Raw genomic sequence first — 16,198 nt, 5'->3', positions numbered from 1 at the left:
ACTTCATCCAGGAGTTCAAGACCAGCCTGTGCAACACAGGGGGACTTTGTCTCAACAAAAGATTTTTTAAATTACTCAGGTTTGAGGGCCCGTGTCTTTGGTCCCAGCTACTCAGGAAGCTGAGATGGGAGGGTCACCTGAGCCTAGAAGTTTGAGGCTGTAGTGGCATGACTGCTTCTCTGCATACCAGCCTGGGCAACAGAGCTAGACCCTCCCTGTCTAAATAAATTAATTAATAGAAGTGGTCACCATTGAAGGATATACATGAAACAGCCCATGATTTTGAAAAATGGTAAACAAGAAATCAAGCCATGAACTGATGTTTTCTATATAAGTTGTACAAGTGAGTAACAGTTCATAAGAAGCAGCATCTCTTTTTTATATTTACTTCATTTTTTTCTTAATGCAAGGCTCTTCTTGGGGTAGCAGTGTCTCTTTCTTCATGCACGGCCCTTCTTAGGGTAGCAGTATCTCTTCGAAGTGTGGCAGCTCATAAATGAAGAAGGAATGATACAACAATGCCTTCATTGTTCAATCCGTAACTGATCAATGGCCATTAACACCACCAATTAAAAAAAAAAAAAGATGTCCAGAGAGTACACACCTCCTCCCAGAAGAAACTAGCACAGCCTTTTTGCCCTGAATCAAGTCCAGCCTGAATCTCACCAAGTCTTGAGATCAAACTACTAATTTATCAAAACTAGAACAAAGTGAAGAGCAAGTTAACCAACATCATAAGATACAATTAGCAAAATTCACAGTATGAGAAACAGCATAATGAGAATACACTTAGCATAATTCAAAGTGTGGGGAAATGGCCTGATTTATTCAATAAATGGACTGCAAGGGACAGCACAGAGATGAAAGTGGGATGCTGTCAGGATCAACAAAACCCTAAGAGGCAAATCACACAATCCCAAAGAGAGACTTTATTTGGATCCTGATTCAAACAATAAATACATGAAACGACTAGAAATTTGGAGCTAGAAGGAGAGTTGACAGTGATAAAGAGCAATGGTGTGAGATGGTTGGTTGATGATGGTATTGGGATTATATTTTTTAATGAGTTCTTGTCTCCGGGCATGGCGGTTCACACCTATAATCTCAGCAGTGTGGGAGGTCAAGGCGGGAAGATCCTTTGAATCCAGGAATTGTAGACCAGCCCGGGCAACATAGCAAGACCCTGTCTCTACTAAAATACAAATAAAAAGATGAGCTGGGCATGGTGTGAGTCTGTAGTTGCAGCTACTCAGGAAGTTGAGGCAGGAGAGGCCACAGTGAACCAAGATCATGCCACTGAACTCCAGCCTGGGTGACAGAGACCTCGTGTTGAAAGAACAAACAAGAATCGTATCTTTTACAGACATCCACCAAGACGGTCAGGGAGGAAATTCTATGATGTGTGGGATTTGCTATAAAATCACGAGAGGAAGAGGAGAAGCATGTAGGAGTATACATGTAATGCGATTGGCCGTCAGATAACAAATACCTGAATCTGCTGCTGAGTAGGTGGAAGCTCACTATACTAGCCTCTTGTTCCAAAAAGCTCTAGAATAGGAAGTTTGTGTAAAAATCCACTTCAGGGATTTGTAACATGCATTGAATAAGATCGTTTATACAGAGTGTTTTCTCACCGTGGCTTGCAGGTAGTCAGCACACAAACATGGTTTTTAGTTTTGTATAGTCCCCGTCCATGAATCACACCCAAAAAAGGTATGTTGTTCACACCATGAGCTCTGACCCATGGACCTTTGTCCACTTGGTGGTAATTCATTGGAGTCTGAGGTTTAGAATGATGAAATACCAGCCTTCAAAGTCCCAGGCCTGCTATGAAATAGCAAAGCCAATGGTCCCAGATGCCTTCGTAGCACACCTAGTAAGTAGGACCACTTTTCTCTCACCTTGTAGGCACACTTGAGTCCATGCACTCATTTTTCATTCATTTCTTATATGCCGTGTATTGGGTACTAGGGATCCATAATACAGTGGACCCACAATTGACTGGAAGCATCACTTTTAAAGCATCATTTCAGGATGAGTATTTTGCATCAAGTGGATTCAAGGAACAGTGCGAAGGATCCATGGCCTCAATCACCATGAAGAGCCTCCCAAGAGCCAACTGTCCTGGGCACATGTAAGTGAGTGGAGACATGGAACTCACCCTTACAAGGCCTAGAACCTGACAGAGCATACAAGACAGAAGCCCAGATAACTAAGAAGGGGAAGCTGTAGGTGAGAGGTGGGCCCCAAAGGATTCTGTGAAAATGCTTTGTGTTTGTGGATTTATCACGCAGAACGAAACCTTTGTTTTTAGTCACAGGTTAGACACACTCTCTATATAGAATCTATGAAGGGACATTGCTGAATTTTTTGAGGCCTTTAGTGAAAAATGGATTATCTCAGGCAGCTCAGGATGAATAATACAGTCACCAAGAGGGGCAGGGTGGCCACAGGTGGCCAGCAGCAGGAATGGGCATTGTGAGCCATTGGATGGGGTTGTGAGAAGTGGCAATGTGAGTCACTGGCCTGACTTTGTTGTTTCCTGGCAATCAGGTGACATAGGAGGCTTTGTGGGGACAGGCATCAGCCAGGACCAGCAGCCTTCAGTCGGAAGCTGGTAGTGGGAGGAGGAGGAGCTCCGACTACTCTCACGGAAGTGTTTGTGCCCTTGGCACTTGCTCTGTTGCTTTGTTTTTTCCTTTGTTTTATTTTGTCTGTTGCTTTGTTTTGTTTTTTCTTTTCTTTTTTTTTTTTTGCGTGTTGCTTTGTTTTGTTTTGTTTTTTGTTTGTTTGTTTTTAAATTTTATTTTATTTTGTGTTGCTTTGTTTTTAAAGTCCCCTTGTGGATCATCCATGGGGAATTGTCCACGCCCCAGCGCTGGCCCCAGTTGCGAGCCTTGTGGCCAGTCTGTTGCATCCACCACTGCAGAGCCTGCCGTGTTACATCTCGGAGTGGTGGAGGTCCAGGACGCGCAGCCCATAAAATCTAAGAGGCGCAAAGGTAAAGAAACCATGGGTGTCATTTGCTCTCTGGCACATTTCTGGCCACCACCTCCCCACCTCCTTCCCATCCCGTCACCCCAGAGACATCCTCAGCTTCCACCTCCCTCCTGCCTATAGCCAGCTTTCCCGGGGCTGGGCATGGGGGACAAAGGCTAGTCCTGCCTCTTGTCTTCATTGTTGAGACTTCTTGCTTGACGCCTTTTTGGTCTAGTCTCTCCCTTTCCCCGATGAAAATTCAGATACTCCAGTTTTGGAGTCTCCATCCCATTCTCTAGCCTTAGCTGTCCAGCTACTATGGCACCTCAGTGAAGGAGCCGGTTAAAGGCCCAATGATTTCTTTTCTCCTATTCGATAGAGAAGCTAATAATTGAGATAATTCAGACTCAAATATTTGGAGACTTCTTAAATTTTAAATAGAGTTTGCCATGGAAGAGATTATATGGTGTTCTTAATAGATGGTTTGAAGTCATCTTGACAGAAGCAGCTTTATTTCTTCCAATTGTAATTTGAAAACCAAAGGAAAGATTGAGGGACATGCTTAAAATGACTGCAAAAGGTAAGAAATGTTACCGCCAGAGCTGTAAAAAAGTTGTTTTCGTTTTTGTTTTACCCAAAAGTTTAGCAGAGGAGCTCTGATTACTTTAAAATTCCCACGTTGACATGAATGTCTCTTCAGCCCTACTCCAGTAACTTCACGGGCTTAGTTTACCTCCTTGTTCTGAAAGACAGGTAGAGCTAGCTCATGGTTACAGGTTCCAAAAGAGATGAAATGACTTTAGACTTGAATTTGTAAGGTAAAGACTTGAGAGTTAGAAGGCCAGACCCTGCCTGTGGAAAAGAGTTTGTTTTCATGGCTCCCCTTCCTACAGGATGGGAAAGGGGAGGAGAGAGGAAACATTTTATGTTTTTGCTATGGTCAAATTGAAGACAAAAACTAACACTTGTAAGACAGGAGAGGAGCATTTAGGTACAAAATCAGTCAAACATTTGTGTATCACTACGTTCGTTGAGCAAATGGAAGCTACCAGACTCAGAAAACCAGAGATGCTAATGGAACTGACATTAGTAACCAGGGTTTTCTACTGAGTTCAGTGCCCAGGGTGACTTTTAATAACAACCACCCTCCCCTCCACACACACTTTTCTCAGGACTGGAAAGCTCAGGCAGCCCAGGATGAATAATGCAGCCACATGGGGGGAATGGTGACCACAGGTGGGCAGAAGCAGGGATGGGCATTGTGAGCCACTGGGTGGGGCTGTGGGGTGGGGCATTGTGAGCACCTGGGTGGGGCTGTGGGGTGGGGCATTGTGAGCCACTGTGTAGAGCAGTTACTTACTCTAAAGCCTGCCTATAGGTAAAAAGATTTTAATGTAAAAAGACCTTCAATTGTCCCACACCTTCCTTCTGAACCATCTTTTCCCTATGGTATACATGCCCTCAGTCTGAGGGCTGTGAGGGGTAATGGCACAGGGATCCACCATCTTGTCTTGCCACCACTCAAGACACAGACATGGCTTCTGTTTCTTAGTTTTTATTAAATGTTTCTTTCTAGGAAAAAAAAAATAAGCTGGTATTTCTACATAAAGGAGAAGTATGGAGCTGTAAAAAAGAGTAAGATGTCTTTTTATTGCTATGGAGTGATTCCCAAGATAGGGTATGCAGAAAAGCCAAAAGGAAAACATACAGTAATATACATGAAAGAAAGCAGGGGAAATAATGTGTATTTCATTATTTAAAAATAAAAGCCAATGTTGGGGAAGTCTTGATGGTGACCTGTGACAGTTTCCTTCTAACTTCACTGGGCAGCCAAAGTGCATATTTTCTCAAAATTTCATTTTGCTATGGGTTCTGCAAAGGACGCTAACTGTGCACTTTTCGCCTTTGAGTTAGAGAAAGCTTCGCTTTGTGATTCATTGTGCATTATGTGGTATACAGACTGCTCTTTCATTTTATTCTATCCTCTCAATGTTTGGAGTCAGGTGTAAAATGGGAATTATACTGTGTTATATATGAGGAGGCTGGTTCTAAGAAGAAGACTCAGTACATCAAGAGTGTAAATTCTAGATTTATGGCATAGAAAACTAGAATGTACAAAAAGGCGTGCATATGACCTGCTTTAAATAGTACCCTTTATAAAAAAAAAAAAACAAAACTTTTTTTTTCTTAGCTTACTAAAGCAATTAAGCCTCAGGATGAAAACAGCAATATTAGATAATGAGAAATAAAATGCGGATACTTGTGACACACTAATGCTTTTTATTGTGAAAAGACAGGGTCTTGCTTTGTCACCCAGGCAGTGGCGTGATCATAGCTCACTGCAGCCTCAATCTTCTAGGCTCAAACAATCTTCCCACAACAGCCTTCTATGTAGCTAGGGATACAAGGGCTCACCGCCACATCTGGCAATTTGTAGATTTTTTGTAGAGACGAGGTCTCACTGTGTTGCCCAGGTTGGTCTCAAACGTCTGACCTCAAGCAGTTCTTCTGCCTTAACCTCCAAAACTGTCAGGATTACAGCCATGGGCCAGCACACCTAGCCCAGAAATGTTCCTAAAAGTCTGAAACAGTAAGTTAACTGCTATTAAGAAATATATAAAAAGATAAACATATACTATGGCATATGAAATGTCACCGTTCAGTCATGGTCACAACAGTGATTAAAATATCCAACAGTTGAGGCAAGTCTGAGAACTGAGAGGGACGTACAGGATTGGTTTGGAAGCCAGAATTAGGATTGTCAGAGCTGGGAAAGCAGAAGCAAGGCAAGAGTGTGCCCAGGAGTGGGGTATGCAGCAGCTCCGTGGCATGCTATGTGTCCTCTTTTACGGCAGGCCAGCTCCAGCCCAGCAGATGGGAATCACCTGATGGGTGGAAAGAGTGGATTCAGGTAAAATCTCAGACCGTGCATCATAACTGAGAGACTTAAAATGTTTGCCTTATGGGTCATAAAACTACTAAAAGTGACAACATAGGGATAATAGAGTAGGTCAGTAAATGCGGTAAGCCACCTGCCACCTCTCCATAGCCTCAACCATCCCACAGAAACACTGGGGCAGCAGGATTTCACAGAGCTTGTGAGAAGAGCTCTCGGTCCAGGGTCCATGGCATGATCCAGAGGACTCAGGTGTTCCGGGATCTCTCTCCCCGGGGAACCACCCACATGATTACCTCAGACCTATCACTCCTCACTGTGGTGACTGGGCAAGTCACTCAAAATGTCTGAATTTGAATTCACTGAATTTGAAAATAGGGGTTGTAGCCCCTTCTCTGCCTGTCCCTTGGGGCTGACTTGGGGATCAGGGAAATCACAGATCTCTGTCATGAGCTGGAAATCATGTGGCCATGGAAACTGTGAAGTCACTTTCCATCCTAACCCTGCGCAGACATGCAAGCTCCCTCTCTGTATTCAACCACTACCAAGTGTCTGGATTATTCTTCCCGACATTGATTGAAGATTTTAGGGCATTTGCAAAAACATGAGTCTTTTTAAGTCTTTATCTGCGTTTCATCCTTTTAGACACTATAGAGCTTAGTAGGTCTATAGCCTAGATCTAATAATGTTTCCACATCTGAGAATAGGGAAGAGAGGCACAGATGGGTTCATATCCCTCTCCCAGGTATGTGCAGTAGGATTTGAACCCAGCCTATTTTTTGGTAACTTGGAACTTCTGCTTCTCTGTATTGTCTCATCTGAATAAAGGTATCTGCCTGCACAAACAAATCTTCCTAGAACCCAGATCTAATTCAGGTAGCATTGAAAAGCAGTCGGTGCAAACTAGGATCAAAAGTTTAAACTGAGAACGTTTTTACTAATTTCTCTGTGGTCTTCTGCCAGCAAGATGTCAAGCACTGTCTTTATTATGATACATTTCTGCCTTGCAGGTTTGGCTGGCCGCGCCAGGAGCTGGGCAGCAAAAAGGAGGCGTAAGAAAATTTGCCGCAGTGAAAATGAAGGTAGTGTGGAAATTATATCATGAAGTTGATTGAAGCAAATAATTTCAGTTTACTCATCCAGTGTCCCATATGAGAGAAACTCAGTAAATGCTGTGTCAGGTTCTTCATTTATTTCATTTGTTCCCATTTAAATGCATTTAATCAACGGGTGATGCAACTACACAAGTAAAGTTACGTTGACAACTTAGAGTTTGGTTCTTTTTGTTACTTTATTTTTGTGAGAAAGTCTCATTTTGTCACCCAGGAGTGCATTGGTGCAATCACAGCTCATTGCAATCTTGACCTCTCCATGTTCAGCTGATCCTTCTACCTCAGCCTCCCAAGCAGTTGGCTGTAATGCACATGCTTTATACCAAGCTATTTTTTTTTAATGTTACTTTTTTTGTGGAGACAGGATTTCACCATGTTGCCCAGGCTTGGTTCACTTTTGATAGTAAAGGACATCTCAAATATTTAGGTTTGCTTTTAGTTTGGGCAATTATGAATACAGCAGGTATAAGCCTTCTTGTGTCTTGTTTGGAAACATAATTTTTACAATGTAACTAAGGCAATGCTAAAATTATGGTTACTTGCTTGTATGGTAAGACTACCTTTCTTTGTGAGAATTTTGGTAGAATTTACCGGTGAATTCATCTGAAGGTAGTGTTTTGTTTTGTTTTTTGAGAAGATACTAATTATTGATTCAATTTCTAAAATAAATATAGGCCTATTCAGATGATTCATTTATCCTGAGAAGACTTTTAACCTTCTGAAACAGATCCAAAAAATTAGCTCATTTCATATAATGTATCCAAGTGTGAGCACAGATGTGTTCACAATATTCCTTTCTCATTATTTTTTGATTCCACTCGTCTTCAACTGATATTATTAGTACATCGTGACTTCCTTCTTTTCCTTTCTGGTTAGACAAGGTAGAGGTTTATCAATGTTATTGATCTTTTCAAAGAACTGGTTTTTGGTTTTGTTGATTTTCTCTGATTTCCTGTTTTTTAATTCCTTTAATTTCTGCAATCATTATGTATTTTTCCTCTATTTGACATTACACTGCTGTTTTTCTTTCATTGCCGAAGGTGGAAGCTAGATTATGAATTTAGATTTTTCTCATTATTGACACAGCATCATGAATGTTACTCACTGAATATATCATTAAAATGCACAGTTAATAACTAAAATAATAAATATGTATGCTTTACTACAATTTTAAAAATACAACAGGATAGATGATAATTGTAGTATTAGGATATGTAGATCCACAGAAGTTAAGAATAATCCTGTAACGTTTCATAAAATGTTGGGATTCACCTAGACCTTCACGTGGGCAGCAGGTCTGATGAGATGCTCTCGCTGAGCCAGGCAGTGCCTTTCTGTATTAACCGGTTCTCAGACTATTTCACAGTGATGAGGTTGCTGTAGCTAGAAAGCCCAAGGCTCTTTGGTTTCTTTCTGCCCCTCTCCTTTGCCTTCCTTCAACACCAAGGAGAGTGGTCCAGCAGCAGCTCAGTCCATGCTTGTCAGCAGCCCAGCTCCATACACTGCAGCTTCAGTCCACGTCCCCCAAGCCTCCTTGTGGGATTCCTCACAGCACCAGTGCACTGACTGTCTCTGTGTCCTCCTAGCTCCCATTCAAGACCTGGAGGAGGGTAGGACTGCAAGGATTGCGGAGGAGATGTCACCTGAGATAGTAAGATGCATTTCTTTGTCTTGAAGAGAAATGTCTTTTTCTGGGGCTTCCAGCATGTCAAGTGAGTATCATTTTTGACTGCCATTGTGAATCAGGCCTCAGCTGTCATGGACTCCAGCTACCAGTCACTGGAGCTTATGACCAACTGAGACCTGATTGATGATGTCGGTCCAAAGGTGACATCACTGACAAGCTAGTAGTGAGCCTATTTCTCAGTAGCAACATTTTCTTCCTGAAAAATAATTTCGTATTTGGCAGCCAACATGGACTTGCTCAATATCCCATGAAAAACCAGGTTCCCGGAAGGTGGACTCCTCCTGGAAGGCCCCTCTGCCTATTAGCTCTACAGCCCATCAGATTGCCCATGCTCCTTTTCATCCTGGGGGGGGGGGGGCGGTCTCTGCGTTCTCCCAACTCCCGCCAGGTCCTTACGTGGTCATCCCGTGAATCAGCAGGACCAGCTCCTCCCTCTTCTCCAGGGTGTGGGGTCCCTCGGGTTCAGAAACTACTCTCCTGAGCACCCGCATTTATCTCATCCCGGGATTAGGAGCTGCTGCAGGAGGAGAACCGGCAGAAGCTGGGCCTGAGCACCAACCTCAAGCAGGTGGAGGATGAGGAGAATTCCTTCTGGGAACAGCTGGAGAAGGAGAAGGAGGCCACGCACAACCTTGAGAAGCAGACTGCCACCCTCCACGCCCAGGTTTGGAGGCCCAGGGAACTGGCCAGATGCTGCAGGCTGGAGAGCTGCTGGCCTGGGCACTGCAGGACAGCCTGCCGCTGAGCCAGCCTATTGCCCTCTTTCCAGGGAAGCCCTCCCTCCCCCCTGCTGTCCCACATCAGTGCTCTTAGCCTGAGTCCATAAGAGAGGAATCCAGGGGTCTGTGGACTTAGATGGGGGACACCACTATTTTCACTGCTATTTTACACCTTATGTTCACCAGTCTAGCTACAATGTAGCACTGCTTCCATTATGAACGTAGCCACAAGCCATGGTGCTGGCAGTCCCTGTGTCCTTGTCACCTGGAGAAATGGCCAGTTACCCTGTTAGAGTCATGGCTGAGCTCCTTGGCCTCGTGATTGCCAGGCCTGGGCTGAGTTTGCTATCTGATGTGCTACCTGGGGTCACGTGGCTTCCTGAGTGATGGCAACTGCATTTCTCTATACTGGTTGCCTGGGTGATTCCTTATGTTTATTTCATGCCTGTTAAAACATTGTCACGAGAAGGAGTCCCTAGTCCTCTCTATAGAATGTCAAGGGGTCCGTAGACTAATGTCAGGGCCCCTGTCGTAGATCCTATTTTAGGCCTCCACGTGACGGGCCAGAAGGCCTGAACCACCTCCGGATGGGCTGGGAGTTCATTCCAAAGTCAGGGTAGGAGTCGCCTTTGAGCACATGTGGTTGCAGGTTTATCTGCAGATGCAAGGGCTGAGTGATGGGGACCCCATGTACACCCCCACAGGGCACTGGCCTTGCTCTCTGGGGGTGGTCCCCCAGAGAGGGAGAGGCTTGGTGTGGATGAGGGCTTGGAATCCCCTCAGCGGGCCTAGGAGTCAGCCTCCCCGCAGCTTCACACACTAGATGGATGCCTTTCTGCAGAAACTCCATTTGTCTTGCCCCCATGGAGATGGAAGTGACTGGGGGAGGCAGTTTCATAACTGGGCAGATTTCTGGTGCCCCTTTCACAGTGTGGCAGGCAGGCTCTTAGCTGCCCCAGGGAGAGGTGTGTCACCTGAGCAGGTGCCATCTCGGGCATCTGCTTATTCCTTGCTCCTGCCCAGGTGGCCAACATGACGAAGATTGAGGACACTGTGGGGTGCCTGGAAACCGCAGAGGAGGTGAAGAGGCAGCTCTGGAAGGACCTGGAGGGCCTGAGCCAGCGGCACAAGGACAAGCTGGAGAATACCAAGACACGGCTGCAGCACGAGCTGGACGACCTGCTTGTGGACCTGGACAACCAGCGCCAGACGGTGTGCCACCTGGAGAAAAAGCAGAAGAAGTTTGACCAGGTGTGTAGCCATCCACCCCATCCTTTGCATTTTTTCTCCTTCTGGCACTCAACCCAAGGCGAGGGCCTCATCAGAGAAACCCTGGGCTCCCTCGAGACCTTGCCCAGGAGGGGTCATGTGGGGCCAGCACTTAGAGGACCCCGCATGACCCCTGGCTTGTTGAGAGGTCTCTGGCTTGTTGAGGGGCTTGGGGAGAAGGCCAGCGGAAGAGGGTGTCTTCATGCAGTGGGTTGAGGAGGAACTTTTCCTTTCTGGGTTTTCACGTTTTTTTCAGATTTTCTATAATGAACTGGTTTTCCTGTCATTTAAACCACTTATTAGTGCATTCATATTGCTTCTTTATTCCAAAAGATCTGCGGGAAGCTGAGGGAGATGTGAACACCGGGGTGGGATAGACATCGAGCATGGAACTGCGGCGGCCAGGTCCAGCCCGCTGCGTTTTGGGGAGAAAGCTGGACCGAACACACACACACTGTCGTTCTTGTGTCGTCTCTGCTTGTTGCGCTGTGGTAGTGGGGTTGAGTTTCTGCAGAGACTGTGGGGCCTGTATACTCTAAAGAATGCACTCTTGACTGGGCATGGGCTTATATGCCTATAAGCCCAGAACTTTAGGAAGCCGAGGCGGGCGGATCACCAGGTCAAGAGTTCGAGAGCTGCCTGGCCAACATGGTCAAACCCCATCTCTACTAAGAATACAAAAATTAGCTTGGGCCCAGCTGCTCTGCCCTGCTGGGGGCTGTAGCTCGGAGCCTGTGGGGCTGAGCCTCATGGTGCCCCTCTCTTTCCCAGCTCCTGGCAGAGGAGAAGACCATCTCTGCCAAGTATGCAGAGGAGCGTGACCGGGCTGAGGCTGAGGCCCGAGAGAAGGAGACCAAGGCGCTGTCGCTGTCCCGGGCCCTGAAGGAAGCCATGGAGCAGAAAGTGGAGCTGGAGCGGCTCAACAAGCAGTTCTGCGTGGAGATGGAGGACATCATGAGCTCCAAGGGCAAGAGCGTGAGTGCCGGGCCTGGCAGCCAGGCCTTGGGAGGGGCCCGAGCGGGGTCATCACAGAGGGTCAACGCATACACACGTTCCGGGTCTAGCAGACCCAGGTCCCTGCCAGTCTCTTTGCTCCTGACTTGGGATCTCTGGGGCTCAGGTGCATGAGCTGAAGTCCAGGCGGCTTCTGGAGCAGCAGGTGGAGGAGTTGAAGACCCAGCTGGAGGAGCTAGAGGATGAGCTGCAGGACACTGAAAACACCAATCTGCAGCTGGAGGTCGACCTGCAGGCCAAGAAGATCCAGTTCGAGCAGGACCTGCAGGGCTGGGACGAGCAGAGTGAGGAGAAGCAGCAGCAGCTGGTCAGACCGGTGTGCGTGGGCTCCTGCTACCCCATGGTGGCCAGGGTTGTCCTGGCTTCACCCAGGCTTCCATTTCCTCCTTCCACCTGGATTGTGTTAGGGCCCTGGACCACGCCTCCCCTCCCCTGTCCCTCCTGTCCAGTCCCCTGTCCCTCGGGTCAGTGACTCACCTTCTTAGAGTTCTTAGAGTCAGTAATGCCCACTGGCTTCCGGAGGCCCCACAGATCCTGCAGAGGCACCTGGGTTCAGAGCCAGCTTCCCAAGCTGTCGGTGTTCCTTCCTCCAGGTGCGGGAGATGGAGGCAGAGCTGGAGGACGAGAGGAGGAGGCACTCCATGGCAGTGGCCGCCCGGAAGAAGCTGGAGATTGACCTGGAGGCGCACATTGACTCGGCCGACAAGAACTGGGATGAAGCCATTGAGCAGCTGTGGAAGTGGCGGGTAAGGGTGGGCGGTGCCCAGCTGAGCCAGCTACATGCTAGGGCGCTGGGGCGGGAACCTGGCAGGGTGGCACCTCTTGGGAAGGTCCTGGGTGCTTCCAGCCCCATCTCACTAATGAAGACACAGGCTCAGAGGTGAGTGGAAACAATAGTCCAACAGCAAACTTGCAGAACGGTGCATGGCTGAGTACATGAAACACAGAAGCAAACAGGCAAGTGCAGGCCCAGGCATGGGGGAGTTCAGAAGGCTTCACCCAGTGCAGACTCCAGCATCAGCTGCGTCCTGATGCTCCAGCCTTCTGGGCTCCGGCGTGATGGTTCCGAGAAGCAGCCTAGAGTGTGGGATACATACTTGGAAATTTTCACCTCACCAATAATTGAAGAATAATGAACACATAAAAACAGCTCTGATATGTCATATCATGTAGCAAGAATAACCGTAGGTTTAAAATACATTTGAGTCAGAGTCTTGCTCTTTTGCCCAGGCTGGAGTGCAGTGGCGCAATCTTGTGTCACCACAACCTCTGCCTCTTGGGTTCAGGCGATTCTCCTGCCTCAGCCTCCCGAGTAGCTGGGATTATAGGTGCGTGTCCCCATGCCTGGCTAATTTTCGTATTTTTAGTAGAGATGGCGGTTCACTGTGTTGGCCAGGGTGGTCTCAAACTCCTGACCTCGTGATCTGACAGCCTCGGCCTCCCAAAGTGCTGGGATTACAAGCATGCACCACCATGCCTGGCCTTCATGGGGCCTTTTTTTAAGCATCAGTAGTCAGTATTGGATGTGAATTTCCTGCTGTGTGGTAGTAGGTGCCTGTCTGTGTGAACCCACTGTGGTTCACCTGTGTACCTGCTGTGGTTCACCTGTGTACTTGCTGTGGTTCACCTGTGTACCTGCTGTGGTGTCACCTGTTTTATGAGTTGGAACAGAAGGTGGCATTTTACACTTTTTTGCCTTTTCTGTTGTAACTGTTCCTGTTTGCCTGAACTCTTTGTGTGCTGCTGTTGTGTACAAAGATGTCTGACCACTAAATATTTTGCGGGAAGTTTTTTTTGAGAGGGGTCCTGTTCAGCTGAGCTGTGGCTCCCAAGGCTCCGCCTTGCTTCTTTCTGGTGGGAGCAGCCAGGCGCCTGATTTCCCTCTCGAATTTGCTTTGGGATTTGTGTGCTGTGCTGTGGCCTCCTTGGCCAGGCCCCACTGACTCTGCCTCTGCCTCTGCCCCCAGGCATGGGGACCTGCCGTTTGCCCCGACAAATGCTCAGACGAGGAGGTGGATGACAAAGCGGATAGAGCTGAGGCCAAACCTCTGAATAAGCCTCCTCTCCTGCAGCCTGAGACAGATGGACAGGTGGACACTGCAGCCTCCCCTTCCCAGACCCTGCCGCACACCTCCCCCAACCTTGGGACTGTTGTGAACGTGCCTCCCACCCCCATCCCATCTCCCTCCAGGCCCGAGGGTAGTTTACCTGCACAGTCGATTGAGCATGGTTAAAAATCTGCCACCTGCACAGATATTTTTGAAAGTAGAAAAAAAGGTTTTCTTTTTTTTTTCTTTTAATAAATAAAATTCTGAGGCTTTCTCACTGCCTTTCTTTAGAAGAGAGTAGCTTGTCCTCACTGGTCTACACTGGTTGCTGAATTTACCTGTATTCCTAACCGTTTTCTATATGCTGCATTGAGCCTTAGGGCAAGAAGGCATTTTTTTAAAAGGAAACAAACCTCTCAAATCATGAAGCTATACGAAAGCTGCATATGCCTACAAAGCTCTGAATTCAGGTCCCAGTTGCTGTCACAAAGGAGCGGGTGGAACTCCCGCCCTCCCCCCTGTTTTATATAATAAAAATCCCTGAGCATGTGTTGCAGCCGTCATCACTGCAGTAAGCTGGTCTACAGATGTTTTCCACCGAGCGCCACAGTAAACAGTGCCGTGTGCTACCAGCTGTGTCTGTAGCATTTGTCTGCGGCAGGGGGGCCCTGGATGGGACTGAGCCTGGCTCCTGTGGCCAGTGCTGGCTCTGCATTGTGGGGGAGCCAGACTGGCTGTTGCGTAGGCTGGGCTAGCTGTGGGCAGTTGTGCAGAAAAGGAAAGGTGGAGAGGTGGGCTGGGCCAGATCTGAGGAGGCTAAGAGTATCTTAGAAACCTTGGTTTAAGGCTGGCGCGGTGGCTCACGCCTATAATCCCAGCACCTTGGGAGGCCTAGAAAGGTGGATCACCTGAGGTCAGGAGTTTGAGACCATCCTGGCCGACATGGTGAAACCCTGTCTCTATTAAAAATACAAAAATTAGCTGGGTGTGGTGTATGCCTGTAATCCCAGCTACTCAGGAGGCTGAGGCAGGAGAATCAGTCTAACCAGCGAGTTGGAGGTTGCAGTGAACCAAGATCATGCCACTGTACTCCAGCCTGGCAACAGAGCGAGACTCTGTCTAAAAAAAAAAAACTGGATGTGGTGGTGGCAGGTGCCTGCCATCCCAGGTACTGGGAGGCTGAGGCAGGAGAATTGCAGTGAGCCAAGATTGTGCCATTAAACTCCAGCCTGAGCAATGAGAGCAAAACTCCATCTGGGATAAAAAGAAACCCTGGTTCATTTCAGTTCTGAGCACCTACTAAGTGCAGCACGCTGAGCTTCATTAGGAATAGAGGCACAAAATGGGCCCAGGCCCTAACATGCGGGATCTTTCCTACTTAGTGAACAACACACCTGCTCTATGGAGGTGCAGCCCGGTGCTGCGGACGCCCAATGGGGATTGGAAGCTCTTCATAAAACTGACAAAGCTTTTGTTCATGCATCCTTTCAACGGAGCCTAAGCGTAAACCAGCCCCTTGCTAGGTGCGGGGAGTAGGAGGGCAATGAAGGCAGATGCCCCTGTGATTGGTTGCAGGGAAGAGGCTTTCCTTGGAGAAGGCTGTGGCATTCTCTGGAATGTGTGCATTTGGCTGGTGGGGTTGCTAGGGAAACCTCGTGCTGCTACACAGGACACCGTTCAGGCCTCTGACAGAAACCTGTGCAGCCTCTGAACAGGTGCCCTTTCAGCCCCTGGGCAGGGAGGAGGAAATGACGGGAGAGCTGCTGAGACCAGGCACTGGCGAGCTTTGTGTGCTTCTCTTTCCCTTCAATAACATTGGAGTTTCAGGCTACAGAGTCGGTCCACGCTTGTTATACACCAGACACTTCTAGGTCAGGTTCCAGCTCCACCACTTCCTGTGACACTGGGCAAGGGGCTTTGCCTCTGTGCTTATTTCTCACCATGGCTCATGTTTCAGGGGTCGGCTTCGGTGGCCTGAGGTTCGAATGCCCTTCTGCTTTCTCCTGGGCACAAGGGTAGTTCATCTGCACCATTGACACAGAATAGTTTAAATAATCTGATGGGGCGCAGTGGTTCAGGCCTGTAATCCCAGCACTTTGGGAAGCCGAGGCAGGTGGATAATCTGAGATCAAAAGTTTATGACCAGCCTGGTGGCCAACATGGTTAAACCCATTCTCTGCTAGAAATGTAAATTAGCCAGGCGTGGCAGATGCCTGTAATTCCAGCTACTCAGGAGGCTGAGGCAAGAGAATTGCTTGAGACCAGGACGGGGAGGTGGCAGTGAACATTGCACTCCAGCCTGGGCGACAAGTGAAACTTAAATAAATAAATAAATGAATGAATGAATGAATGAATGAATAACTGCCACCCACACAGATATTTTTGAAAGAAAAAAGTATTCTCTCCCTTTCTTGTAGTAAATGATAAAATTCCAAGGCTTTCTCACTGCCTTTCCTTTCGAACCATGTTTAGAA

General features: G+C 47.5%; 2 protein-coding genes across 5 annotated transcripts; both read left to right on the top strand.

The window, feature by feature from the left end:
* Positions 1-811: 811 nt before the first annotated feature.
* Positions 812-12,208, top strand: LOC103791300 (myosin-9-like). 4 transcript variants are annotated; one of them, XM_054238940.2, is made up of 8 exons: positions 812-2,134; positions 2,836-3,001; positions 6,886-6,957; positions 8,574-8,638; positions 9,186-9,338; positions 10,417-10,644; positions 11,434-11,637; positions 11,783-12,208. In XM_054238940.2, the coding sequence occupies exons 2-8, from the start codon at positions 2,854-2,856 to the stop codon at positions 12,146-12,148; spliced, it is 1,236 nt and encodes a 411-aa protein (XP_054094915.1). In that variant the 5' UTR covers positions 812-2,134; positions 2,836-2,853; the 3' UTR covers positions 12,149-12,208. The 4 variants fall into 4 exon arrangements, with proteins under 4 accessions (XP_054094915.1, XP_054094906.1, XP_054094901.1 ...); XM_054238931.2 differs by having other exon boundaries at positions 812-2,232; XM_054238926.2 differs by lacking the exon at positions 812-2,134 and having other exon boundaries at positions 2,606-3,001.
* A 29-nt stretch (positions 12,209-12,237) lies between these two features.
* Positions 12,238-14,110, top strand: LOC144577308 (uncharacterized). Its single transcript, XM_078333791.1, has 2 exons — positions 12,238-12,422; positions 13,644-14,110. Exons 1-2 carry the CDS (start codon positions 12,279-12,281, stop codon positions 13,908-13,910), a joined length of 411 nt encoding a protein of 136 aa, XP_078189917.1. The 5' UTR covers positions 12,238-12,278; the 3' UTR covers positions 13,911-14,110.
* Positions 14,111-16,198: the final 2,088 nt, after the last annotated feature.

The sequence above is a fragment of the Callithrix jacchus genome, chromosome 1 (assembly GCF_049354715.1).
Source record: "Callithrix jacchus isolate 240 chromosome 1, calJac240_pri, whole genome shotgun sequence".
In the NCBI taxonomy this organism is placed as follows: domain Eukaryota; kingdom Metazoa; phylum Chordata; class Mammalia; order Primates; family Cebidae; genus Callithrix; species Callithrix jacchus.
The sequence above is the reverse complement of the archived record's forward strand: the minus strand, read 5'-3'. Positions and strand labels throughout refer to the sequence as shown.

Excerpts from the sequence above, each read along its gene's own strand:
- LOC103791300 (XM_054238940.2), top strand. The coding sequence starts at position 2,854 with ATGGGGAATTGTCCACGCCCCAGCGCTGGCCCCAGTTGCGAGCCTTGT. Across the intron at positions 3,002-6,885 it reads AAAATCTAAGAGGCGCAAAG|GTTTGGCTGGCCGCGCCAGG; the intron begins GTAAAGAAACCA and ends TCTGCCTTGCAG. Across the intron at positions 10,645-11,433 it reads AGCAGAAGAAGTTTGACCAG|CTCCTGGCAGAGGAGAAGAC; the intron begins GTGTGTAGCCAT and ends TCTCTTTCCCAG.
- LOC144577308 (XM_078333791.1), top strand. The coding sequence starts at position 12,279 with ATGGAGGCAGAGCTGGAGGACGAGAGGAGGAGGCACTCCATGGCAGTG. Across the intron at positions 12,423-13,643 it reads AGCAGCTGTGGAAGTGGCGG|GCATGGGGACCTGCCGTTTG; the intron begins GTAAGGGTGGGC and ends CTCTGCCCCCAG.